We start from the raw sequence: 27,494 nt of genomic DNA, 5'->3' as shown, positions 1-27,494 counted from the left end.
TTGAAATAAGTTATCTTTATTTTTGAAGAAAGTGGTAGAAAGGCAACCCTGGGAGCAACAAAGCAAATGAGGTTTTGTCTACAACTAAAAGAAGAAAACTGAAGTTGCATTTTAGCAAGGTTGAATTTTTCCTTTAAGAAGATGGTATGTAAAGTAGAACTCAGGAGAATTTTAAAATTAAATAGAGAAGGCTATTCCCTAAAATCTGAAACCTCAGGATGAATAGATGTAATATTGTCTGGGCTCTGTGACTGCAGTACATGAGTTACTCATGACGGATTGTTCTCTAATACACATCTGTTTCCATCTAGAAAAACAAACAAAAAAGCCCTTTCTTACTCTTGGCTCCACTTCTTTGAATTATGTCAAGTAAAATTAAACACTGAAAACCAAAAACTGTCCAAAGAAAGCATGGATTTATGTAAGCCTATTTACTATTATAGGTATTATTGTAGAAGACTGCCTGCTGAGTGTTTTTAGTGTAGATTATACTCTTCTATCACTAAATTCTTTAGTAGATTGATGCTGTTATTGCTTCAATTTTGCCTTGAATCAGACTGTCTTTTTCTAGTTTTCCTACATCAATTTTTCAGTTGACTAGAACCTCACCGTTGTCAATATCTGGGGACATAGAGAAATAAAATGTCCTCATTACATTTTTTCCTTTTGATATTACTGTAGATTTACTGTGAACTTCCTCTAGGATTTTCCTTTGGGAATTTCCTCTGGGCTTCCCTTGTGGCTTAGACAGTACAGAATCTGTCCGCAGTGTAGGAGACCTGGGTTCGATCCCTGGGTTGCGAAGATCCCTTGGAGAAGGGAATGGCTACCTACTCCAGTTTTCTTACCTGGAGAATTCCATGGACAGAAGAGCCTGGGTGGCTACAGTCCATGGGGTTGCAAAGAGTTGGACATGATTGAGTGACTAACACTTTCACTTTCAGTTTCGCTGTGAATTTTCTCTGGGATACAGCCCATAATTCTCTTGGATCTACTTAATCCTTAAGAGTACAATGGCCATAGACTTGATAGAAATTTTGTGGGATTGTTTGCATCACAGTTGATACCACGCTTTGAAGTATACTTCAGTACTTTGTTAAAATAGACAAGCAAACGTTTAAAATTTTCAACCCTGGAAATTTGGAGGGTCAGATGGTTTTAACTCAGCTTGTTTTTATTATTCCCGTTCAGATTTGGTTAACTACTAAAGTAGATTAAGGAGTTTATGAAGACATAGCTATCTCATAGCATAAAGAGTACATACATTTAAATATATTCTCATATTAATTAAGTATATTTAAGCAAGGGATTGAACCTGGGCCCTTGGCAGTGAGAGCATGGAGTCATAACCACTGGACCACCAGGGAATTCCCCTTAATTAAGTGTATAGTTGTTGATAGAAGAGAGTATAGTTAATTTGGGTTGTGTCTTCATATGATTCTTGGGTTCTTGGTTTTGAATAAATTGCCAAATCTGTTTCAGCAGTAATTAACTTGAATTATTTTCTAGTAAATTTTAGCATTTTATAAATTTATCCTGGAAGTCACTATTTTGGCAGAAGACCCTTGGGTGCTCACTTCTTGAACGTGAGCTCAAGATTCAGAAGAATCAAGGGTCGCCCTTTGAACTCTGTTTCTTTTCACCAACAAAACTCAAAATGGAAGACCCCCAGTCCAGTCATGACAAGGTTGAGAAAAAGCATTAAGCCATGTTAAGCTATTTACACAGAGGGACATAAGTCTATAGTATTGATTTTTTTAAGTCTCAGGATAGAAAAGGAGCCTCTTCCATGAACAGGGGACTATTTCTCTATTTGCTTCTAAAGATGACTAGAAAAAGTATTAATGGATTTTTCAAAATTAACTTTTTATTTTGGAAAAATTTTAACTCATGGAAAGTTGCAAAGATAGTACAGAGTTTCTACATATTCCTCATCAGTTTCCCTGAATGATGTCCTTACATTACCATCGCACATTTGTCAGAACTAAAATCCTAGCATTGGCACATTTCTGCCCATTGACCTTCATACTTTATTTGGATTTTTCTCATTCTTCCAGTACGTCTTTTTTCTGTTCCGGGATCTGCTCTGGGACCACAGTCAGTCATCATATCTCATTAATCTCCTCTAGTTTGTGACAGTTTCTCAGTTGTCTCTTGATTTTCATGACCTGCACAGTTTTGTGGTGTACTGGCCAGGTATTTTGTAGAATGTTCACTAACTCTGGTTTGTCTAATGTTTTTCTCATGAGTAGAGTGAGATTACAAGTTTTGGGAAGAAAGTCACAGGGGTGAAGCACCCTTCTCTTCACATCCTATTAGGGGTACATGCTATCAACATGACTATTCCTGGTCATGTTAACTGTGTCAGTTTTTGTTTGCCAAGTTTCCCCATTGGAAGTTTACTACTTTTCCATTTCTGAACCCCTATTCTTTGGAAGCAAGTCCCTATGTCTAGCTCACACCCAACAGAAGAGAGTGTATGGGGGATTAATTTTCACTTCCTGGAAGGGGGAGTATCTATCTATCTGTCTGTCTATCTATGTTTGGAAGTCATTTCTAAGAAAGTTTTATTTGCTCTCTCTTATTTGTTTATTCATTCATTCATTTATATTAGTGTGGACTCACATGCATTTATTTTGTACTTTGATTGTAATTCCTTGCCATGTTTTTTATTTTGTTGCTTAAATTTTTCCAGTTTTGTCCATTGTGAGTTTTCAGATTAGCTTATGAATACCTTTGATATTCCTCTATCTTTTTGTGTTTTGAGCTTTCTGGCACCATAAGATGCTCTGGGCTCCTCATATATTTGTTCTACTCTAGCCCTAGAATCAGCATTTCTCTAAGAAGTTCTCATTCGTTTGCTGGAGAATGCTATTTGGGTGAAATTTTCTAATGGGTTATAGCCTAGACAGAGCTCAGACAATTTTCACAGTAGTGATCAAAGGCATGATCCAAAGTCTAGGAATTTTACCGGAAACCACCCTACTGAGGATTTTTATGAAAAGGCATTTAAGTGAATTATAGGATTGAAGAACAGTACTCATATTATATCATCTTGGAAATTTTCATTAGAGGGAGTAGGATTTATCAGACTGACATATATTAAAATCTTTATGATTCATACCTGAGGGACGTTGCAATGGAATTCAGTGAACTCTGAGAATAGCCTGCATGAACTTTGTGGGAATTAAGGAAAACAGGAGCAACATTTAAAAGTAATACATAGATTCATGCTTAAAAGAAATTCTGTGATTAATTAAAAAAATTTTTTTCTGGATTAATAATTATGATATGATTCCTTAAAGTGTCTCACATTCTAGTTATATATATATATATTAAATGTGGCGTGCATAAAGTCACTACAAAGTATAAAGACATATGAGAAAGTACTCTGCCTTCCAGAGAGGTAAATATTACAAGGAAACACTATGTGGTGGAAAAGACAAGTATTAATGAAGTGTCTTGGGAGCTGTATGGTAAATAAATTCAGTGGTTATGGCAACAGGATCCCTGTGGAGGCAGTAGAAGGCTGTATCTTTAGAAGCCATGATTCTAAGCAGATGGTTGTGGTGTGTCCATGACAGCGGGAGGGAAACTGAGATAGTGAAAAAGATGGGTTCCTCTCTTTCTCATGGGAGAAGTATACTCACTAGTCAGGGAGCAAATGAGGCTGAGTCGACAGGACATGAAGGCCGAAGAGGGTGGGAAAATCAAACAGTAAGACCATAAGCAGGAAGTCATACCTTGGTGAACTTATTTGTTTAGAAACCCTTGGCTCTGAATTGCTCACACACTTTATTTTAAAGTGTATTATTCAGAGTCAGGCCACAAAGTGGCTCAGAAGAAACTAAAGCCAAGTACTAGAAAGAACAAAGGTATATCCAGAGCAGATATTCAGTCTTATGAAATCTTAGTAGGGGAGATACTTAGCCAGCTAGTTAGGAATCTCAAAAGAATGAGTGCGGATAGAGTTCTCTATTTTGATTTTCCACCAAACTCTCAGTGTCTTACTTTTTCTCTTCATGTTGTGAATAATTCATTTTAAAATTTAATTTATTTATTTTATCATGGTAAGATATATGTAGCATAAAAGTTACCATTTTAGTCACCTTTAAAAAATATTTGTATATTTGGCTTTACTGGGTCTTGGTTGGAACACGCAGGTTCTGTGGTTGCAGCACTTGAACTCTTAGTTGTGACATGTGGGATCTAGTTCCCTGACCGGGATCAAACCTGGGCCCCCTACATTGGAAGCACAGAGTCTTAGCCACTGGACCACCAGGGAACACCTTCCATTTTGATCATTTTTAAGTGTACAGTTAAGTGGCACTAAGTATATTCACATTATTGTGCCACCATCTCTAGAACTTATTCTTCATTCCATTCTGGAAACCTGTTCCCATCAAACAATTACCTCCCGTTCCTCTCTCCCTCCAGCCCTTGGTAACCACTATTCTACCTTCTGTCTCATCCCCTGGAGAGGGAATTGGCAACCCACTCCAGTACTCTTGCCTGGAAAATTCCATGGACTGAGGAGCCTGGTAGGCTATAGTCCATGGGGTCGCAAAGAGTTGGACACGATTGAGCAACTTCACTTCACTTCACTTCACTTCACTTCACCTTCTGTCTCTAGGTATCTGACTACTTTCGGTACCTCATCTAAGCCGAATAATATAGTATCTGTTCTTTAGTTGTATGGCTTTGTCATGCGAGTGTATGTTCCTCAGTTCTTTGTCTCGTCACAACAAAGATTTGGAGCAACGGACATTAAAGCCCTCAGCACGTCACAGCTCTTGGGTCTTGGACAAATCGTGCTACAGCTCTTAGGCAAATCAGTGTTACAGCTCTATTTTATTTATAAGATAGCAGGAGAATCCAAGACTCGAAGAGAAGAGAGTGGAGGAGTGTGTGGGGAGGGAGAAAGAGAGAGAAAGAGAGAGAGAGAGTGCATGCATGCACGTGGGAGAGAGAGTCCCAGAGAAAGTGCTTTGGCTCCTCCTTTTATATGTTTTTTCCTCCACCTGGGCCTGCCCTCTGCAAATTGGGCTTAGCCAGGAATGCTGTTTGTTCTGCCTGAAGTCTTCACTCTGGTCCTCAGACCTTCTTTGACCTTCCTTGTCTTCTAGTCACAGCCATTTTGGACTCCTTTTCCCTATTCTACCTACCTAACAGCTTATTTCACTTAGCAAGTTAAAAGACGCTTACTCATTGGAAGGAAAGTTATGACCAACCTAAACAGCATATTAAAAAGCAGAGACATTACTTTGTTAACAAAGATCCGTCTAGTCAAGGCTATGTTTTTTCCAGTGGTCATGTATGGATGTGAGAGTTGGACTATAAAGGAAGCTGAGTGCCGAAGAATTGATGCTTTTGAACTGTGGTGTTGGAGAAGACTCTTGAGAGTCCCTTGGACTGCAAGGAGATCCAACCAGTCCATCCTAATGGAGATCAGTCCTGGCTGTTCATCGGTAGGACTGATGTTGAAGCTGAAACTACAGTTCTTTGGCCACCTGATGCAAAGAGATGACTCATTTGAAAAGACCCTGATGCTGGGAAAGGGGACGACAGAGGATGAGCTGGTTGGATGGACATTGAGTTTACCCAGAGTTTGGGTAAACTCTGGGAGTTGGTGATGGACAGGGAGGCCTGGAGTGCTGCGGTTCATGGGGTCGAAAAGAGTCAGACACGACTGAGTGACTGAACTGAACTGAATGTCTTATTTCACTTAGCATATGTCTTTCAAGTCTCATCCATGTCATCACGCTATACTTTCATTCCTAAAGTCATCCCAGCCAAATTCTGCTGAGTTTTTGCTTTTTTTCCTGAGGCAGTTTCATAGCCTGAGGTAAATAGGAAGACAAATGAAACACATGTTGGAGGGGAAGAGGGTGTGGTCTCCATAGTAGGGGCGGGATGGTCTCTAAATTCTGAGAGACAGAGCTGGAGATTAAAGACCAATAGCACTGGGGATGTGGACCATGAAGCACTGGATCACCAGGCCAAGGCTGGTGGTGTAAGGCTAGGATGCTAGACTGCGGCAGAGATACTAGATGGGAAGGACCCAGAATCCTGTGCGTCCTGGAGATGGAGTGCATGTGGAGGTGACTGTGGACACAGGGAAAGACTCCAGTGAGTGACTCAGGTGCTGAGGAGGGGAAGGCCACTCTGGGTGGTTGATGCAGAACAGTCTTCATAGAAAAGGTGGTATATAAAGTGGGTAGAATCTGGACAGGCAGCAAGGCCTGAGCTGATGATCTCCTCAGAAAACGTGGCATCAGGACAGAGGGGAGTGGACACAGCAAGATGCTTTTGGAGCTGAACAGACCGATTCAACCGAGTGTGTGAAGAATGCATGGGACAGGAGTAAGTTGATGGGGCCCATTTATGAAATGCACTGGATACGTGATTCAGATTCTTTTGTAAGCCATGGGAATCATCAGAAAAGGAACCAGCTTCATTCTTTCTTCACCTTGACTGCTATAGCCTTAACCTTAACCTTAATTAGAATACTTTAGCCTTATAATAGGGCTTCCCTAGTGGTTCAGACAGTAAAGAATCTGCCTGCAAAGCAGAATACCTGGGTTTGATCTCTGGGTTGGGCGATCCCCTGGAATAGGGCATGGCAACCCATTCCAGTATTCTTGCCTGGAGAATCCCTATGGACAGAGGAGCCTGGCGGGCTACAGTTCATGGGGTTGCAAAGAGTCAGACACGATTAAACGAGTAACACTTTCACACTAAAGTAAATGGACAAATATACTATGATTGTGGATAAAAGATTCAACATTAAGATATCCATTCTTCCCAATATGATCTATAGTTCTAATGCAACCTCAAACAAAATTTTACAAGGTTTTTCTTTTTTAATTTATTCGTACTTCGAAACACTGAGCGACTAAGTACCGCCTTATAGTAAGTTAGCATACTTTGCCCTGTAGTGGGTTGGAAGATGTCTGCATCTCCTTTGAGAATGTAAACTGCCTAAAGGCAGAGCTGTCTTCTTCAAGGTCTTATCTCAGAGTATGAAGCACAATGTTTTTAACTTCCTAATTCCTCATTCAGCATTCTTTGAATGGAATGGTATTAGATTAGGGGGTTTTGATGGGAGAATTGGATAAAATGGGTTAGGAAGATTAATCTAATGAGAGTGTATAGAGAAACTGGGCAGGTTGAGGAGGAGCTATAGCAGTGCAGTGAGGAGGTAACTGAAGGCATTTCTCTTCCAGGCCTGGACAAGAAGGAAAGGATTGAAGAGAAATCCATTACCGGATACCCCAGTCTTCACATGCCAGACGCCTTTCAGTGGCAGCCCAAAACAAAGGTTAGGAAGAAAGAAAGTTAAAAAAAAACAAAAGCTGAGAGATGAATCATCAGTTACTCCCGGTGCATATTTTCTCCTGTGGAATCCCGAACAAGTTGCTTAACAAATATTGTTTCCTTTTCTCGGAAATCACAGAAGCTGTTGCTTCTATGGAAAACTCCATTAGTCAGAAAGTAAAATTAACCTTGGAGAAGGCAATGGCACCCCACTGCAGTACTCTTGCCTGGAAAATCCCATGGATGGAGGAGCCTGGTAGGCTGCAGTCCATGGCGGGAGCCTGGTGGGCTGCTGTCTATGGGGTCGCACAGAATCGGACACGACTGAAGTGACTTAGCAGCAAAATTAACCTAGCTCTTCTCATTTTCTATTGGGACTTGTCTGATTAGTTAATGACCTTGTGGGTTCTTTATAAATGTGTTACCTCCCGTCCGTCTGTGAACAGTACCAAAAAAAAACCAAAAAAAACCCACACACATTATACTCGAGGAGATTTTTGTTGGCACATGGAAGCACAGTGAAGTGTTTCCTAGTTATATAGAAATAAGATTGCTTGCTGAGAGTTACGCTTATAAAATTCACCCACAAGCAGTAGATTAGCCACCTGTACAAGTAAATCATGAGAGATTGCCTGTAAATCTGGATCTAAAGAATTTGGACAAACTTTAGGGCTTACATGTTTCCCTGCAATGCTTTGGCACAAGAAAAATCACAGCACTTAATTTTCCAAATCTAATGAAACTTGGCTCCAAGCACCCTCTCACGGGGAGGGGGGGGTGGTGCTGGCAGTGAGATGCATGCAAGCATGCTAAGTCACTTCAGTCCTGTCTGACTCTTTGCGACCCCGTGGACAGTAGCCCACCAGATTCCTCTGTCCATGGGATTCTCCAGGCAAGAATACTGGAGTGAGTTATGATGCCCTCCTGCAGGGGATCTCCCTGACCCAGTGAGATGCCAAGTGTCAATCAGTGTGGAGGGTTCCTCCCCTTTCCTAAGGGCTTATATTCAGTAACTATCCAGAAGCTTGTCGTTGAAGCCCCTGCGATCCTTTTTGAAGACGAGTGCCTCCTCTCACTCTCTCTCGCTGGTTGCCGGGATCTTTTGCTGAGGTTCCTTGGCCGGTTGTCCAGCCTCCTTCTCACTCCATGTAGTTCCAGCCTCCCCCAACCCTGGGCTCTTTGGGCCAGAAGAGACTGTGGCTTGGCAGCTGTGATGACCCCCAATACTGTCTCCATTCCCTGCTGGAAATGCTCCCTCTCCCCCAGTGGCATCTTCTACCTTCTCTCCTCCACACCGCCTCCACTGGGGAATTAAGCTGAATCTCCTCCAGTCTACCTCAAACACGTAAGCTGTTTACTTCCTTCCTCATGAGGGAGGCAGGGAGCTCAACTTTTAGAAAAATTTTCATTGGAGTATAATTGTTTTACAATGTTATGTTACTTTCTACTGGACATCAAAGTGTATCAGTTATACATATATATATATCCCACCTTTTATGGATTTCCGTCCCATTCAGGTCACCACAAAGCACTGAGTGGAGTCCCTGTGCTGTTCAGTAGGTTCTCATTAGTTATCTGTTTTATGGGCATGTGTGCTCAGTTGCTTCAGTCGTGTCCGACTCTTTGCAGCAAATGCAGAGTTCCAAAGAATAGCAAGGAGAGATAAGAAAGCCTTCCTCAGCGATCAATGCAAAGAAATAGAGAAAAACAATAGAATGGGAAAGACTAGAGATCTCTTCAAGAAAATTAGAGATACCAAGGGACCATTTCTTTTTTGTACAGTTCTTCTGTGTATTCTTGCCACCTCTTCTTAATATCTTCTGCTTCTGTTAGGTGCATACCATTTCTGTCCTTTATCGAGCCCATCTTTGTATGAAATGTTCCCTTGGTATCTCTAATTTTCTTGACGAGATCTCTAGTCTTTCCCATTCTATTGTTTTCCTCTATTTCTTTGCATTGATCATTGAGGAAGGCTTTCTTATCTCTCCTTGCTATTCTTTGGAACTCTGCATTCAGATGCTTATATCTTTCCTTTTCTCCCTTGCTTTTTGCTTCTCTTGTTTTCACAGCTATTTGTAAGGCCTCCTCAGACAGCCATTTTGCTTTTTTGCATTTCTTTTCCATGGGGATGGTCTTAATCCCTGTCTCCTGTACAGTGTCATGAACCTCCATCCACAGTTCATCAGGCACTCTATCAGATCTAGTCCCTTAAATCTATTTCTCACTTCCACTTTATAATCATAAGGGATTTGATTTAGGTCATGAGATGGCTGGATGGCATCACCAACTCGATGGGCATGAGTTTGAGTAAACTCCGGGAGTTGGTGATGGACAGGGAGGCCTGGCCTGCTGCAATTCATGGGGTCTCAAAGAGTCGGACACAACTGAGTGACTGAACTGACTGAACTGACTGAATGGTCTAGTGGTTTTTCCCACTTTTTTCAATTTAAGTGTGAATTTGGCAATGAGGAGTTCATGATCTGAGCCATAGTCAGCTCCTGGTCTTGTTTTTGTTGACTGTATAGAGACAGCTTCTCCATCTTTGGCTGCAAAGAACATAATCAATCTGATTTCGGTGTTGACCATCTGGTGATGTCCATGTGTAGAGTCTTCTCTTGTGTTGTTGGAAGAGGGTGTTTGCTATGACCAGTGTGTTCTCTTGGCAAAGCAGGCCTTTGCCCTGCTTCATTCTGTACTCCAAGGTCAAATTTCCCTGTACCTCCAGGTATTTCTTGACTTCCTACTTTTGCATCCAGTCCCCTATAATGAAAAGGACATCTTTTTTGGGCGTTAGTTCTAAAAGGTCTTTTAAGTCTTCATAGAACCATTCAATTTCAGCATCTTCAGCATTACTGGTCGATAAAGGACAGAAATGGTATGGACGTAACAGAAGCAGAAGATATTAAGAAGAGGTGGCAAGAATACACAGAAGAACTGTACAAAAATGATCTTCATGACCCAGATAATCATGACGGTGTGATCACTCACCTAGAGCCAGACATCCTGGAATGTGAAGTCAGGTGGGCCTTACGAAGCAGAACTACGAACAAAGCTAGTGGAGGTGATGGAATTCCAGTTGAGCTATTTTAAGTCATAAAAGATGATGCTGTGGAAGTGCTGCTCTCAATATGCCAGGAAATTTGGAAAACTCAGCAGTGGCCACAGAACTGGAAAAGGTCAGTTTTCATTCCAACCCCAAAGAAAGGCAATGCCAAAGAATGCTCAAACTACCGCACAACTGCACTCATCTCACACGCTAGTAAAGTAATGCTCAAAATTCTCCAAGCCAGGCTTCAGCAATACGTGAACTGTGAACTTCCAGATCTTTAAGCTGGTTTTAGAAAAGGCAGAGGAACCAGAGATCAAATTGCCAACATCCGCTGGATCATGGAAAAAGCAAGAGAATTCCAGAAAAACATCTATTTCTGCTTTATTGACTATGCCAAAGCCTTTGACTGTGTGGATCACAGTAAACTGGAAAGTTCTGAAAGAGATGGGAATACCAGACCACCTGACCTGCCTCTTGAGAAACTTGTATGCAGGTCAGGAAGCAACAGTTAGAACTGGACATGGAACAACAGACTGGTTCCAAATAGGAAAAGGAGTATGTCAAGGCTGTATATTGTCACCCTGCTGATTTAATTTATATACAGAGCATATCATGAGAAACGCTGGACTGGAAGAAGCACAAGCTGGAATCAAGATTGCCAGGAGAAATATCAATAACCTCAGATATGCAGATGACACCACCTTTATGGCAGAAAGTGAAGAACTAAAGAGCCTCTTAATGAGAGTGAAAGAGGAGAGTAAAAAAGTTGGCTTAAAGCTCAACATTCAGAAAACTAAGATCATGACATCTGATCTGATCACTTCATGGCAAATAGATGGGGAAACAGTGGAAACAGTGTCAGACGTTATTTTTTTGGGCTCCAAAATCACTGCAGATGGTGATTGCAGCCATGAAATTAAAAGACGCTTACTCCTTGGAAGGAAAGCTATGACCAACCTAGATAGCATATTCAAAAGCAGAGACATTACTTTGCCAACAAAGGTCCATCTAGTCAAAGCTATGGTTTTTCCAGTAGTCATGTATGGATGTGAGAGTTGGACTATAAAGAAAGCTGAGTGCTGAAGAATTGATGCTTTTGAACTGTGGTGTTGGAGAAGACTCTTGAGAGCCCCTCGGACTGCAAGGAGATCCAACCAATCCATCCTAAAGGAGATCAGTCCTGGCTGTTCATTGGAAGGACTGATGTTGAAGCTGAAACTCCAATACTTTGGCCACCTGATGTGAAGAGCTGACTCATTTGAAAAGACCCTGATGCTGGGAAAAATTGAAGGCAGGAGGAGAAGGGGACGACAGAGGATGAGATGGTTAGATCGCATCACTGACTCGATGGACATGGGTTTGGGTGAACTCCGGGAGTTGGTGATGGACGGGGAGGCCTGGTGTGCTGTGGTTCATGGGGTTGCAAAGAGTCAGACACGACTGAGCAACTAAACTGAACTGAATGGACTGTTGCCTGCCAGGCTCCTCTGTCCATGGGATTCTTCAGGCAAGTACATTGGAATGGATTGCCATGCCCTCCTCCAGGGGACCTTCCCAACCCAGGGATCCAACTGTGCCTCCTGCATTGCAAGTGTATTCTTTACTGCTGGGCCACCAGGGAAGCCCTATTTTATACATAGTATCAGTAGAGTATACATGTCATTCCCAAGGGGTTCAACTTTAGAAACCAGTGCTTCCTGCAGTGGGGTGGGGAAAAGAGATTGTTAGGTTTCCTTTTTGAGTCTACAGCAATAATAGTAATATCTGCAACTATAGAAAAATATCCCATAACAGCAACAAGTACCACCTCAAAACAATCAAGGCATCAGTTAATTTTTTTCCCCCTCTTATTAACTCATCTGATGGAACAATGCACACTGTTAATCAAGGGGGTCTGAACATATTCAGAGTAGGGGATCTTACACATGACTCTAATGTAAAGGTGCAAATAGAATCAATTGCTTTATAACTTGCTTAGGCAAAGACTGGTTAGCTACTGAGTTTGGTAAACAGAATGGAGTCTAGAGAAAAGGTAGCCAGTGAGAGAATTTTTTTCAGTAAATCTCCAGCACTCTCTAATTTAAATGGCTTAGTCATGTTTGGCAGGTTACATTACATATTGGTTTTGTTATGGTGGGAAAGGGTGCACCAAGCGATGTTAGCTCAACAATCACGGAGCTCTTCTAACTCCCTTTGTTTGGATTTCGTGCCTCCTGATCAGTTCTGGGTTTGGCAAGGCTGAGATCTTGTCATGGTGTCAGGCAGCCCTGAGAACTCTCACCCCAGTGGCCAGACAGCCTAAGTAGCATTTCTCAGCTCACCCAATTTAGCTACATCCAATTTCAAAAAAACCCTTCTTTGTTTACATTACGATGACTACAGAAAAAAATACATTTACTTTTGGTTAGACTCTTGTTTTCCCACTGTGTGTTGTGGTACATGTTTGTGAGACTGGTAGTTGCTTTTCCCATGAAAAGGAAGTGTTCCACTCACCCATTCATTCATGCAATAAATGTTTACTGGAATTCTAGTATATGCTGGCACTGTTCTAAGTGTGGGAGCTACAAAAATGAATCAGATAGATATGGTTTCTGTCCATGGGGCTTATATTTAACCCAATTAATTTCTTGACCTTTTGTCAAAATCTCTTTCTTTTCTCTTCTCCCCTCTCCTTTTTTTTTTTTTTTGAGTTCTTAATTACAAGTTCTAAACTTCAGGCTGCTTATATTTGATTCAATTGCAAATTCCCTGATCCTAGCCCTAGACATTCTGATCAAGTGGTTCTAAGATAGATAGATGTATTAAAAAAAAAAAAAAAAAGCCTTCTAGGTTGTTTGATGTGATCTAGATTTGAGAACCATTATTACTAAGACCTCCTACTCATTTAGAACTAAAATTGTGGTGGTGTCTTTACCATACATGGATGATAGATGCCATTGACAAATATTATAGGATGCCTACTAGGAATTTTCTTTTTGCCATGGAACTAACTACTGTTAAGACCCAAACTGAAGCCCAAAGTGCAATGTGGTTCATTTCCTAAATTTATAAAATTACTAGCAATTGACGTCAGCCACCCTCCCGGAGGACTCAAGTCTATGAGAGGCCCAGAGTTAGAGAAAGGACCCAACCGCCCATGACTCCCAGGGAACTTTGGGGGAGAGGAAGACAGCCTTTTAGGGAGTGGATGTACAAAGTCATTCCTTCTCTCAAATCAAGTGTGTGAAGGAGGGGAGCTCAAGCAAATCACTTGGAAAGTAAACAATGTTGTTCCCTGACAGCATGACCTTCTCAAGCAGCAGACTTGCTGATGCACCTTGTGAGTGATGGGGATGTGGGGAAAGAGACCTGAGTGGAAATGGCATGAGGGGAACAAAATCCAGCTGGTGAGGGTTCCTCCTTCTTGAAAGTGCAGATGAGGGAGCCCTCACATGCCTGTAGACCTGGAAGTGGGCTCTGAGAAATAATTAATATATGAGCCTTGGGAGCTGCAGTTGTCCTAAGACTGATGCAGTGTTGGGGCAAAGAGGGACTCACATGTGGGGGAAGCCTCCAGAGCAGCATTTGCTAAAGGATGTAACCAAACCTCCCTCCAGAGGGGAGGCCTGGAGCCACCACTGGTCCTCCCTGAGCCCATAGATGATAGTCTAGGGAGAAGTAATAATCCACCGAGCAGAGGATGACCGTTTGCTCAGTCACAAGAGGAGATGCTCATTGCTTGCTCCCTGATCCAATCCAAAGGCGCTCCCACTGAGAAGTAGGGAGGGGTGCAGGGGGCACAGAGCCAGAATCCTACCTCATGACCTTCCCCCCAGTCCCCGCCCCAACCCCGTCATCTTGCCAATTCCCTCTCCTTTTAGTCCAAAACTAAAAGTCTAACCTCTTATGGGCCATGCGACAAGTTGAGTTTTGATGGAAAATACAATTGAAGTGTTTGAGTGAACAGCACAGAGTCTGAAATAGTTGAACGAGATAGTTGTAATAACCATATTTGTTTGCAAAGCACATGATATGTTTGAGGAGCTGCTATGCAGCAGGAAAATGGTGTGGCTTTGGGAAACTTATTGGAAAACTAAAACCATTATATATCCATGTGAGAGTGAAAGTGTTAGTCGCCCAGTTGTGTCCAACTCTTTGTGAACCCATGGAGTGAAGCCTACCAGGCTCCTCTGTCCATGGGATTCTCCAGGCCAGAACACTGGAGTGGGTTACCATTTCCTTCTCCAGTGGATCCTCCCGACTCAGAAATCGAACCTGGGTCTCCTGCACTGCAGGCAGATTCTTTACCTCCTGGGAAAGCCACCGGGGAAGCCCCACTATATGTCCATAATGAGCTGATATTCTTTAACAATGTTTTTGTTTAAAAATTTTTTGAATACTTATATATATATATGCTTGTGTGACAGAATTTAAAAACTATAAAAAGCTAAGAATAGAAGATATGCTTTCTCCCCTTTCCTCTCCCTCAACCATGCAGTTCTTATATTTCTTTCTTAAAATACCACAGAACTGCTTTATATTAAAGTTTTCAAAAATAGTATTTTTTCTTTTTTTAAAAGAATTTTAATTGGAGGCTAATTACCTTACAATATTGTGGTGGTTTTTGCCATACATTCACATGAACACATTGGTGTACATGTGTTCCACCTCCTGAACCCCCCTCCCTCCCCATCCCATCCCTCAGGGTCATCCCAGTCCACCAGCCCTGAACACCTTGTCTCATGCATCGAACCTGGACTGGCAATCTAGTTCACATATGATATTATACATGTTTCAATGCTTTTCTCTCAAATCATCCCACCCTTGCCTTCTCCCACAAAGTTTCCAAAAATAGTATTTTTTAAATAAAATTATATTATAGTCATATAATTGGCACCCCACTCCAGTACTCTTGCCTGGAAAATCCCATGGATGGAGGAGCCTGGAAGGCTGCAGTTCATGGGGTCGCTGAGGGTCGGGCACGACTAGGCGACTTCACTTTCACTTTTCACTTTCATACATTGGAGAAGGAAATGGCAACCCACTCCACTGTTCTTGCCTGGAGAATCCTGGGACGGGGGAGCCTGGTGGGCTGCTGTCTATGGCGTTGCACAGAGTCGGACACGACTGAAACGACTTAGCAGCAGCAGCAGCAGCAGCAGCATATATTTCTTCTATAGCACTGATGAACATAAATAAGAGATATGTGGGCTAGATACATTTCTACATTCTAGGGTTAGTTTTGGAAGCTGCTGTCAGACAGCACCATCTTGTTCTCATGATTTCTTTGTGACCCAGTTAGTCTCAGTGTTTGAAATTCCCTGGAAGCAGATATTCAGAATATACTCAGGGGTTTGCCTTTAAATTTTGGATCTTTGAAACAGCTATTCCCATATTAATTATGTCTTATTGATTTGCTTATTCCTATGTCACTATGTGTTGCTTATTCAAATAAAATCACTTTATTCATTAAAGGTTTTATTTTTATATATTTATTTGGCTGCACTAGGTCTCAGTTGTGGCAAGCAGAATCTTCAGTTTCTGTGGCAGCATGCAGGACTTTTACTTGCGGCTTGCAAACTCTTAGTTGCGGCATGTAGGATCTAGTTCCCTGACCTGGGGTCGAAACCAGGCTCCCCGAATTGAGAAGGCAGAGTCTTAGCCACTGGGCCACTAGGGAAGTCCCTCTTCAAAGATTTGAAGTCCTATATAGCTTCAGAAAGTTTGTTTAGTCACTGAGTCCTGTCCGACTCTTTGTGACTCCATGGACTGTAGTCTACCACGCTCCTCCGTCCATGGGATTTTCCAGGCAAGAGTACTGGAGTGGGTTGCCATTGCCTTCTCCAGAGGATCTTCCCAACCCAGGGATCGAAGCTGGGTCTCCCACATTGTAGGCAGACGCTTTACTGTCTGAGCCACCAGGGAAGTCTATATAGCTTCCGAAATAATGCTGAATGTACCGTCTACCTCCTCTAATCATTCAGGATTCTGTATAAGTTATGAAAACTATATACTTGGTTTTCCCAGCTATGGAATTGAATGAAGACATCTTGCTTTCTTCTGCTTTATATGCTGGGGAAAAGCTTTGTTAGCTGGCTTTGTCACAGGCTAAGGATGAATGTCAAGAAGTTGACTTGTTTAAGTGACTTTTTTTTAGGATTAGTGTGTGGGTGGGGTTAAAAAAGCTTTCATTGGCCCAAGGCCAAATTCAAATTTAGTTAACAAGATTGTAAAGCTGGGAATCTCCTCAACTCTCATCTCTCAAACTAAATTGGGGTTTATCACTCTATATTTGCTTGTTTCTTAAAGTCAATAATCATTCTTTAGCATGCAAGCTCCTTACAGAGACTGTAAATTATTTATTTTGCATACTTGACAACACAATCAGAACATTTTGTGCACTGCGAGTGATGGATGAAATATTTGTAGAGTGATGGTGTGAAGAGTTTAGCTTTAATTCAGTAATGGATAGGAAACTAAAACAACAACGAAAACTAAATTTAAAAAACTTGGTAACAGAAGGGAGAGAGTTTAAATCGGAGCATTACACAAGCAGAATTGTGTTTAGAAAGGGAGTATGGTGCATGGCTACCAGATCTAGCAAATAAAAACACAGGATGTCCTGCATTTTACCTGACATCCTGGTAGGGTGTTAATACAGTCCATATAGATTGAGAGGGCTTCCCAGGTGGCACTAGTGGTAAAGAACCTGCCTTCCAATGCAGGAGACCTAAGAGACTTGAGTTCATTCCCTGAGTTGGGAAGATCCCATGGAGGAGGGCATGGCAACCCCTCCAGGATTCTTGCCTGGAGAATCCCATGGACAGGGGAGCCTGGCGGGCTACAGTCCATGAGGTCTTAAGGAGTCAGACCAGATTGAAGCAGTTTAGCACACACACATGCAAAGATTCAGTAGAAAGAGAATGGGCTTCCCTGATACCTCGGATGGTAAAGAATCTGCCTGCAATGTAGGAGACCCAAGTTCAAACCCTGGGTGGGGAAGATCCCCTGGAGAAGGGAAAGGCAACCTACTTGAGTATTCTTGCCTGGATAATTCAATGGACAGAGGAGCCTGGCAGGCTACAGTCCATGGGGTCACAGAGTCAGACATGACTGAGTGACTAACACTTTCAGGAGACTACTGAGATTATTATGGGTGAGGAGGTTGCCTGCCGACAGTGGATATGCAACGATTGGATTTGGGGCACACTGTGGAAGTAGAATGGGCAGGACTTTTTGATTGCATGTGGGAGATGAAGGAGAAGTGAAATCCAAGTCATTTCTGCAAGGGTTTATATGAGTTGATGATCTCCAGAAAGCTGAGAGGTGACCAGGTTTGGGTAGGGAGACGAAAAGCATCAAGATAGAAAATAAGTTCGGTCGAAACCTTTTTGAATTTACAGTTGGAAATGACCAGAAATACTGATTTAGAACTAGGGAGAAGTTTGGTAGGTTCAGACAAAAGAGCCTTTTAAGAAGAATTCCAAGCAGCAGTGGGTAGAAGGATTTTTACTGGACTATTGAAGACACGTGTCTCTTAATGCTGAATTTGATCAAGAAACAGAGGAGCCAAATGTATTTAACATTCCATTAAGCGATGGTGTATATTGGTGATTGTTTTCAAAACGTCAGCCTGAGTATAATAGGGCCGTTAGTGAAGCAAGAAATTTTTCTTGCTGCACCTTAACAGAATCACTGACAACTTTGTCCTCAGGGTAAGGAACAAAGGCCAAGGAAGAGTCCTGGTAGATGATGCTGTTCCTGCTTGAGTCTCTCCTGGCTTTCCTAGGTTGTGTATTCTTGAATAAATTTACTGAGGACTTAGAGTAGGAGGTGTGTGTGCGTGTGCACGTGTGTCCCACCATAACCTTTCTGCAATTTGCAGTGGTGATCAATAAATATTTATTGAAAAAAGAGAGTCAATAAATGAATGGTCAACTAATAGGCTGTATTAGTAATATCAACATAATGGTAATAGAGTGGCTATTATGGAAATTTAGAAAATACATTATTTTCCGTGAGTCTTTAGAGGTCTTGAGGAAGACTTCTGTGGATTTATTCTGGAAAATCATAGAAGCTGGAGAACTGTCCCAAGTGTTGATTCCAGCCCTGCCAGGTCATCTTCCCACAGCGCACCAGTTCCTGGATATACACAGTGATAAAGGCTGGGTGTAGCAGGGTTGGAATTTTCCCTCCCAAGAGGACAGCATGAGATGTTGGCACCTGTTTAGAGTGTGCTTTTCTATTTTGAGGAGTTCCAGATGGGAAGAGTTGGATAAAAATGTAGGAACCTAGTGCATGGAACAAGGAAGTCCCCAGAGGTAGAAAAATCTGACTAAAGGGTGAACTTCCCCTATAGTTACTCCTCCTATCTGCTCTCTGTCAGCAATTGGATTTTGATCATCTGAGAACTAAATGCAAATAGAAGGGTTTAAATGGGAACCAGAACTCAAGAAACAAAACCACAACCTCTATGAAGAGGAAAAAAAAAAGTTTAAATGTTTGGAGCTCCATCTTCTGGTCATGAAATAAGATAAAATTGAAATGAGAAGTGAAGTGAAAGTTGCTCAGTCGTGTCTGACTCTTTGAGACTCCATGAACTATACAGCCCATTGAATTCTTCAGGCCAGAATACTGGAGTGGGTAGCTGTTCCCTTCTCCAGGGGATCTTCCCAACCCAGGGATGGAACCCAGGTCTCTCACATTACAGTCGTATTCTTTACCAGCTGAGCCACCAGGGAAGCCCTGAGATGTGATGTTGATCATAAATGCTAAAATGTATCAATAGTAACTGTGCTAAATGTATTGTCTCATTTATCTGTTATGTCAAACAAATTGCAAGCTCAGGAACCCAGAAATTAAGGTTCTTCATGATGTGGCTCCAACTTCCTGTTTCATCCCCATTCATTCATCCATTTTAACAAGCGTGTACTTGAGCTTACAGGTAATCGGTACTGGTCGGACTCCGTGGGAAGTGCCAAACTATGTCTTCAGTCTTGGCACTTGCTTAAGGAATGATTCTTTTATTTGCATACCATCAAAAAACACATTGGCTGTTTTACATGTAGTGTAAACTGCACCAAGAGTACATGGCTAATGCTTCTCTTCCCAAATTAAAGTTTGACAGAAATGGGTCAGTTTTCCTCTGGCACCCCAGACATAATACATTCTTCCTCCCTCCAGCAGCTACAGTTGTAGGTTTGTGGATGCTGTTTAAGCTGTGATAGATATGTAAATGCATGTTTGGTACTTCTTGTGAATTTGAGTAAGGACCAATGTGTGTATGAGTGTTTTTTTTTTTTTTACAAAACATAGTAAAATACTGTCCCTCTGTATGCAGTTGCCTACTACCCCAAGATGCAACACGTAACATTTCATAATATTTAGCCTGTCTCCTTTTTAGGCTTGTCTGTAGAATTATAAGCAATGCTTACAAAGATTCTTACGCTCATGGGTGTTTCTCTAGAGGAGATACTGAGAAGCGGGATTATTGGGCCACGGGGTATGTCTGTTTTTGGTTTGATAGACACTAATCATTGCCCTCTGAAGTGGCAGTTGTAATGAAAGGGCTGTTTTCCCACATTTCTCTGTCCGTACACCTGCCGACACTTGATATAGTCAAACTCTTTATCTTTTTGGTCATTCCGATAGCTAAGCACTGGTATTTTATTATTGTTTTCACTTTTATTTTCTGCTTATTATTTAATGCTTATTGACCGTTTTGTCTTTTCTTCTGGGAATAGCATTTTATTCTTTCTTTCTTTTTTTTTTTTATATAAACAGTTTATTTACTCTAAACAGCAACACAGACAAACGCCATATAAACACAAAGGAAGTGATGCAGAAACGCGAAGCTGGCTGGCTGGGGCTCTGGGGCTCTGGGGGCGGGCAGCTCTGCTTTCCCGCGTCATGCGGCCAGCGGGAGGCTAAGTGCAGCTCTGGGAACGCGCTCCTCAGGACTCATCCAAGTATAAAAGTTTATAATTTTACAGCAGTTGAAATACTGACATCAATATTAAAATAAAAGCAAGTTTTACATAACAATCAAAAATACAAAAGACTGAAGGAAGAGACCCTGTATGAAAAACTGGGCAATTCAGCAAGTCGAGACTGTACCAGTGGCGGAAATGGAAAATGGCACCCGCCCACCCTTCCCAGGTGACCAGTAATTGTAGAGCAACGTTAGATTTGCAAAAATGTTGTAAACAAGTTCTTGCCAAACCAATCCCTTCCTTTTACGATGCCACAGGTCGCTGCTTATGAGGGAGCAAACTTATTGGCTTGTGCTCGAACCCTTTTCTCCTATTCCACTCTGTTTTGGCAGTAGATCGTGTAGGCCTCTGCTTGAGCTGGGTCTTGGATATTTGGTTCGTTTAGAAGTTCCTGTATTCCTAATAAGATCTACTTGATGGTGATGGCTGGCCGCCAGTCCTTGTCCTCCTCCAGGATGGACAGGCACACTGTGCCTGAGGGGTACACGTTTGGGTGGAACAGCGGCGGTTCAAACTTGCATTTTGGTGGTGAGGATGGGTAATCGTCTTTGAACAGCATCCGTAGTTTAAACAAGCCTCCTTCCCATGGGGTCCCCTTCTTCCCAGGAATGGCGCACTCCCAATTCATGAGGTTCATCGTGCCGTCAGGGTTCTTTGTTGGGACAGCCACGAAACCAAACGGGTGGTCTTTTCTCCAAGCTTTCCTCTCCTGGGCGAGTCTGCTGAGGGCGATCCCAGCCATGTTCGCGTCCCTCGGGCGGCCCGGCCCGGCGAGCGAGGCGTACTAGGCGGCGGCGGCAGCAACGGTGGCAGAGTCTGCGTTCCCTTTGTCTCGGGACTCAGCATTTTATTCTTTCTGTGCGTCTATCCATTACCCATTTTTACTGGACTGTTTTGTGTATGTTGAATATATAGGAATTCTTGGTATATTAAGGATTATTGTTTGCTATATATGTGGAATTTTTTCTGTATTATTGCTCCTCTATTTCATTTTACTTTATTTTTTATGAAAGTATAGATGGCATCACTGACTCAATGGACATGATTTTGAGCAAACTCAGGGAGCTAGTGAAGGACAGGGAAGACCGGCATGCTACAGTTCATGGGGTCATAAAGAGTCGGGCACAACTTAGAGGCTGAACAACAACAAATAGTTGACACGTAATATTGTGTTAGTTTCAGGTGTACAACATAGTGGCTTGACACTTACTTACATTATGAACTGGTCACCACTATGAATCTAGTTCGGAGAAGGCAATGGCACCCCACTCCAGTACTCTTGCCTGGAAAATCCCACGGATGGAGGAGCCTGGTAGGCTGCAGTCCATGGGGTCGCTATGAGTCGGATTCAACTGAGCGACTTCACTTTCACTTTTCACTTTCCTGCATTGGAGAAGGAAATGGCAACCCACTCCAGTGTTCTTGCCTGGAGAATCCCGGGGACGGGAGAGCCTGGTGGGTGAGTCTAGTTACCATCTGTCATCATACAAAGTTATAACAATATTATTGGCTATATTCTCTATGCTGTTTATTACATCCCTTTGACTTATTTATTTTATGACTGGAAGTGTATCTCTTAATCTCCTTCACCTATTTGTCTGTTCCTCCATGCCCTCTTTCCCTGTGACAACCACCAGTTTGCTCTGTGTATGAGTCTGTTTCTGTTCTGTTTTGCTTGTTCATTTGCTTGTTTTTTAGATCACACATAAAAGTTATACACATAGTTTTGGTCTTTCTCTGACTTATTTCACTTAGCATAGTACCCTCAAGCTCCATCCATATTGTTGCAAATGGAAAGATTTCATTCTTTTTTATAGTTGAGTAATATTTCATTGTATTCCTTAAAAAAAAAAAAAACAGTGCCAGTGGTATTATTTATAAGGCATAAGTATTTATTTTGGTTTCCCTGCTGGCTCAGACAGTAAAGAATCCACCTGCCATGCAGAAGACCTGGGTTTGATCCCTGGGTCAGGAAGATCCTCTGGAGAATGGGATGGCAACCCACTCCAGTATTCTTGCCTGGAGAATCCTATGGACAGAGGAGCCTGGCAGGCTACAGTCTAAGGTGTTTCAGAGAGTTGGATACGACTAACCATGACTTTCAAGTTTTTATTTATCAATCTGAATCATCAGTCTTTTCCTGGTATATATTTGTTCTATATTCTCATGCATGCGTGCATGCATGCTCAGTCACTTAAGTATAAGGAGCTCTTTTAGTCTCTGACAAGAAAGCTGTAAAAGAAACAAAGACCTTCCTTTCAGGGCGTTTATATTCTAGTGGGAAGAAACAGAAGATATAGAATGTTACACAAATAAAATATTTCAGATGATGCCAAGTGTTATGGAGAATAGGGAGTGGCTGGGTAGGCTGGGGGGAATGTTAGTTACACAGAGTGGAGAGAGAAGAGCCCTTCATTGTGGTGATATTGAACAGACATTTGAATGGGTCAGAGAGAGCCATGCAGCACTCAGGTCAAGGGAACTGCCACTGCAGAACCTCAAAGGTGAGGGTACGAAAGGTTTTGTCCTTTAGTACCACCAAGATGACAGGCGTAGCTAGAGTGGGGTTACAAAGTGGGGTTATAAAGCCTCTACCACCAAGGCTTGTGGTAGAGGATAAGGTTGGAGAGGTAGACCCACATCATACAGGGTCTTGCAGGCCATTGCATGTGCTTTGAATTTTACCCCAAGTGAGATAGAAAGAAGCCATTGGAGGACTTTAATGAGAATAGTGACATAATCTAATTTATGTTTTAAAAGTATCACCATAGCTGCTTATGAAATCAGTTATCAAATAAGGATTGAAATGAGACTAACTGCAGAAATTCAAGTTAGAGATTAATTGTCAAATGCTCTTGATTGGTTTAATAAAATAAAGACTGAGAATTGACCCCTGGATTTGGCAATGGGGAGTTTACTGTGGAGTGTGTACTCAACTTAACAGGTAATAAAGAGCCTTTGAAGATTTTATAGGGAAGTGATATCATCAGCACTGTAGTTTATGAAGATCTGTTCATTGGTAAATGGGAAGGATTAGATTAAGTGAAAAAAAAAAAAAAACAAACCTGAGGATAGAGAGACATTTTAGGTGCCCATTTTATTGAAAGATTATGGGATAGCAAAGAGAAAGGACATTTTAGAGTCTGGAGTGAAAGAACTGGACAATTGAAGGAGTACAAGGTAAGATCAAGACAGAAGAGTCAAAGGCAAAGTTTTTGAAATTGTGTGACTAGAAAACTCAGAGTTCCATTAACAGAGCTTGGACTGTCAGGAACGGAAGATGATGCCTTTAATTTCATGTATCATGACTTTGCTTTGAAGTTCTACACATCTAGGTTCATTTCAGTGTTCCCGTTTATGCGTTTACTTAGAGTTATTTACTTGGGCTTTCCAGGTGGCACTAGTAGTAGAGAATCCTCCTGCCATTGCAGGAGATGCAGGAGACCTGGGTTCCATCCCTGGGTCGGGAAGATCCCCTGAAGAAGGGCATGGCAACCCACTCCAGTATTCTTGCCTGAAAGATTCAATGGACAGAGGAGCCTGGTGGGCTACATTCCGTAGGGCTGCAAAGAGCTGGACACGACTGAGCACACATTTATTTATTTGGAAGTGCTGGGTCTTAGCCACTGGATCACCAGGGAAGTCCCTCAGTACTCAACTTTGAATTGTTTTGCAGTCCCCTATCAGCAGTGCCTGCTTTGAGACTTCAGAGGCATCTGGTAAACCACGATCTTCTGACTTGCAGAAGGTCTTTTCACATCCTTGGAGGCCTTGGCAATTGAATCCTACTCTTCTTCCTAGTGTAAACCTTTGTTACTTTACTCTGTAGTCCATATTGTTGATTCACATGGAATGGGAGCCTCGCAGAATATGCCTTATTTTCCTTGGATTGTGTGTTAATTTTGAAGTCTGTCTGTGTGCTAAGTTTTGGTGAACATATCCTTCAGAATGGAAATGTCAGTCCAGAAGATAAAAGAGAGATAAAAGTTGAAGATTGAAAGGTGGAAGTCATATGCTCTCCAACTGGATAAGAATCCCAAGGGAAAGAATGTAAAAAGAGAAGACTGTTAATTACAGATGCTGAAAGAAATCTATGTAGAAAGAAAGTTAATTTGAAAAATTGATGGGGTGATAGGAGAAGATGTACCTTTAAAAACTATTGAGATCTTTTAAAAAAAATGATTTTAAGATTTATATATTTGGCCATACCAGGTCTTAGTGAGGCAGGCAGATCGTCAGTCTTCTTTGTAACATGAAGGATCTTTTAGTTTCGACATGCAGGATCTTTAGTTGCAGCATGCGACCTCTTAGTTGTGGCCTGTAGGATCTAGTTCCCTGACCAGGGATCGAACCTGGGCCCCCTGCATTGGAAGTGCAGAGTCTTAGCCACTGGACCACCAGGGAAGTCCCCAAACTGTTGATATCTTAAATGTTCTCACAACAAGAAAGAAATGATAAATAATTATGTGGTAGAGGTGTTAGCTAATGCTATGATGGTTATCATTTTGCAATATATAAATTTATCAAATCAACACGTCATATACCTTAAACTTATACAATGTTACATTGTCAACTATGTCTCAATTTAAAACATGTTTTAAAAAATTGAAAAAAAAGAGAAAGTAAGGAGGAAAAACAAAAGCCATTAAAAAAATTTCTCAAAAAAGAAAATGTTTTCTTTAGTCAGTCACCATAATAGTAGTCTAGGGAAGACATAGAGACAAGGTTTGTGAGGCCTACAGGATCAATATAGAAGAAGAATGGGAAGAACTCCAAGAACTGGGGAAAATTGGGAAACGGCAAACGATGGGAGGGGATGGAGTGGGTGTTGGAGTGAACAGGGATGAGGAGATCAGTGAGAAGTTCCTAACTGTGGGTGTGGCTTTGGACTTTGAAGACCACAGGTGGCTTTTAAAAAAAAATAAAATCCCTTTGATTTTAGGATACTATGGTAATGTGATATACTGTCAATTTAATAAGATCTTTTCAAGAGAAAATATGACAGCACTTTAATTGTACAGATTGACTGTAAGATATATCAAAATTCCAAGCCCATTAAAGTGGAGAGAATGTGTCTTTGAATAGCAGGAATACTGAATTCATGTTTAAATCTTTTGCTGTGTTGTGCTGTGATACAGCACACCCTCTTACCTCATGTTGTTATTGAAACTTCAGTAAAGATATATGATCACGGCTATAATGTGATTAGATCTTAAGGGATTAGTGTTTTGGGGAAATTAGTGTTTTGGAATATATTCTATACTGAGTCAGCATGGATTAAACCTAAGGAAAGACAAAGATACCACTTAAGAATTCAGCAGGAGCAAGAAATCCGAGGAAGTGACTCAGAGTAATGGAAGTTCCTTTATTGTTCATGAAAGTATTAGGGATGAGGTGGGTTTTCCATCATATACAAGATAGGGATTCTTTGCATTTTAATTCACATAGTGTATATAAAAATATGTGGAAATAGAAGGGGGTGGTGTCTATTTTGGGAACATCCAGCTTGTAAACATATGGATCACAACACACTTAAAGAAGAAAAGAAGAAATGGAGATGAGAAAAGTAATCATCGAAGAAGTAGAAGAAAATAATTTTAGATTATTTCTAACACTTCAGTAACTAAATCTGGACTGGTTAAGATGTCATCAAATCCTCTGACCTTTAAGAGTTGCTCTTGTCCTGTAATGCAATTACCTACTCCCTCTCTCTCTTTAGAAAAAATTTTATAAGAAGTTAATTGTCTCCAGAAAGCTTTTCCTTAACTCAGAAGAATGTTGACTTTGTGCTTTTGGGGAATGAAATGAATGTGTCTTTTTATCTTCCATGTAAACCTAACTAGATCATAAGTTTCCAAACTGACCAAATTTTGTGGAAGTTGGAAGAGGAGGACAGTCATCATCTCATTCTCTGAGACCATGTAATGATGAATCCCATTGCAACATCTTTCAGAACCACGTGGGATTCCTCCTTTGTGCATTTACTCTATTGTGCATGTTCGTTGTGTGGGTTTGTGTGTGTGTTGCATTTTCACTCATAAGACTATTAGTTCTCTTTGAAACTCTACATCCAGGGTAAGCCATGGATGGATAGTATGGACTTACCCCAGCTATTTGCATAATGAGCCCTTCTCGTCAGCAGGGCTCTTTCTATTTCCTAATTCTCTTTCTGCTACACAGCAAGGGGAACATTAGGATACAGAGCTTGAAAAAGAGCTCCATGTTGCACAACAAAGTGATATTTTAGTTTTATATGCCAAAATAGAGCATATAGTGTCAATGATTCCTTGGTTCAGAAGTATGTAAAATCTTAATATATACTTATTATCTAAATATAGTTGTATATTTAGTTGAAAATTGTTGAAGACTGTATATAAAATAATATGTATACATCTCAACATAGTGCACATTTGAACTCAAGAAACATTGTACTAAACTTTCAAGGTTATCAGTTTATTTTTTAAATTTCCTATGAAATTCAGAGTATTCTTTTTTTAAAAAAATATATTATATATATATAAACATATATTTATTTATGTATTTATTTGGCTGCCCTGGGTCTTAGTTGAGGCATGCTGGGGTCTTTTAGTCATGTCATGTGGGATCTAGTCCCCTGACCTGGGATTTGAACCCAGGCCCCCTGCATTGGAGCATGGGATCTTAACCATTAGACCACCAGGAAAGTCCCGGAATTTTCTTGCTAGTTTCAATTGTGGAAGAATCAAAAGTTTTCCCAAGTTTTATGGAGTTTTGCATCACTACAGATTGAATTTTTATCTTCATATTAAAGTATGAAGAACTTCAGATGTTTCCCAAATATATCATGTTTTCACTGTAACCTTAACCTTCTAATCAGTTTCTATTCTTGAAAGCTAAGGGGTTTCAAGTAAATACTTGTTAGAAAGGGAAACAAAAAAGCACATTGCTCTAATAATAAGGAGCTTCAGGTGTTGGCTTTGTGGACCTGGCATACAGATTTAAATCTCTCTTGGATTTATATTTGACCTAATGTGTATTCATAACTATTTTAGCTGTAGCAACATGACTTTCATTTTGCATACCTAATAAGGCTAAGTGATGAGTCAGACTAATGATACTACTTTATGCTTCTTTAGCATCTTTCATCTACAGCTTACTATATACTTTGTAAACATTAA

At 41.2% G+C, this 27,494-nt stretch overlaps 2 protein-coding genes and 1 non-coding gene across 4 annotated transcripts in view; 1 reads left to right on the top strand and 2 right to left on the bottom strand.

Annotated features, from left to right (window-relative positions):
• MAPK10 (mitogen-activated protein kinase 10) overlaps nucleotides 1–27,494 on the top strand; it is a 619,928-nt gene that overhangs the window by 56,661 nt on the left and 535,773 nt on the right. The gene's annotated exons all lie outside the window — the stretch shown is intronic.
• LOC133249806 (SUMO-conjugating enzyme UBC9-B-like) lies at nucleotides 20,309–21,155 on the bottom strand. Its single transcript, XM_061420697.1, has one exon. It carries the CDS (start codon nucleotides 21,077–21,079, stop codon nucleotides 20,747–20,749), a length of 333 nt encoding a protein of 110 aa, XP_061276681.1. The 5' UTR covers nucleotides 21,080–21,155; the 3' UTR covers nucleotides 20,309–20,746.
• Nucleotides 24,669–24,741, bottom strand: TRNAG-UCC (transfer RNA glycine (anticodon UCC)). The gene has a single exon. It is a non-coding gene; the product is annotated as a tRNA-Gly (tRNA).

This window comes from Bos javanicus, chromosome 6, assembly GCF_032452875.1.
Source record: "Bos javanicus breed banteng chromosome 6, ARS-OSU_banteng_1.0, whole genome shotgun sequence".
In the NCBI taxonomy this organism is placed as follows: Eukaryota; Metazoa; Chordata; class Mammalia; order Artiodactyla; family Bovidae; genus Bos; species Bos javanicus.
This window is presented reverse-complemented; position numbering and strand designations above follow the sequence as displayed.

Bases quoted from the DNA above. Each gene is read 5' to 3' on its own strand.
- LOC133249806 (XM_061420697.1), bottom strand. From the start codon at position 21,079: ATGGCTGGGATCGCCCTCAGCAGACTCGCCCAGGAGAGGAAAGCTTGG.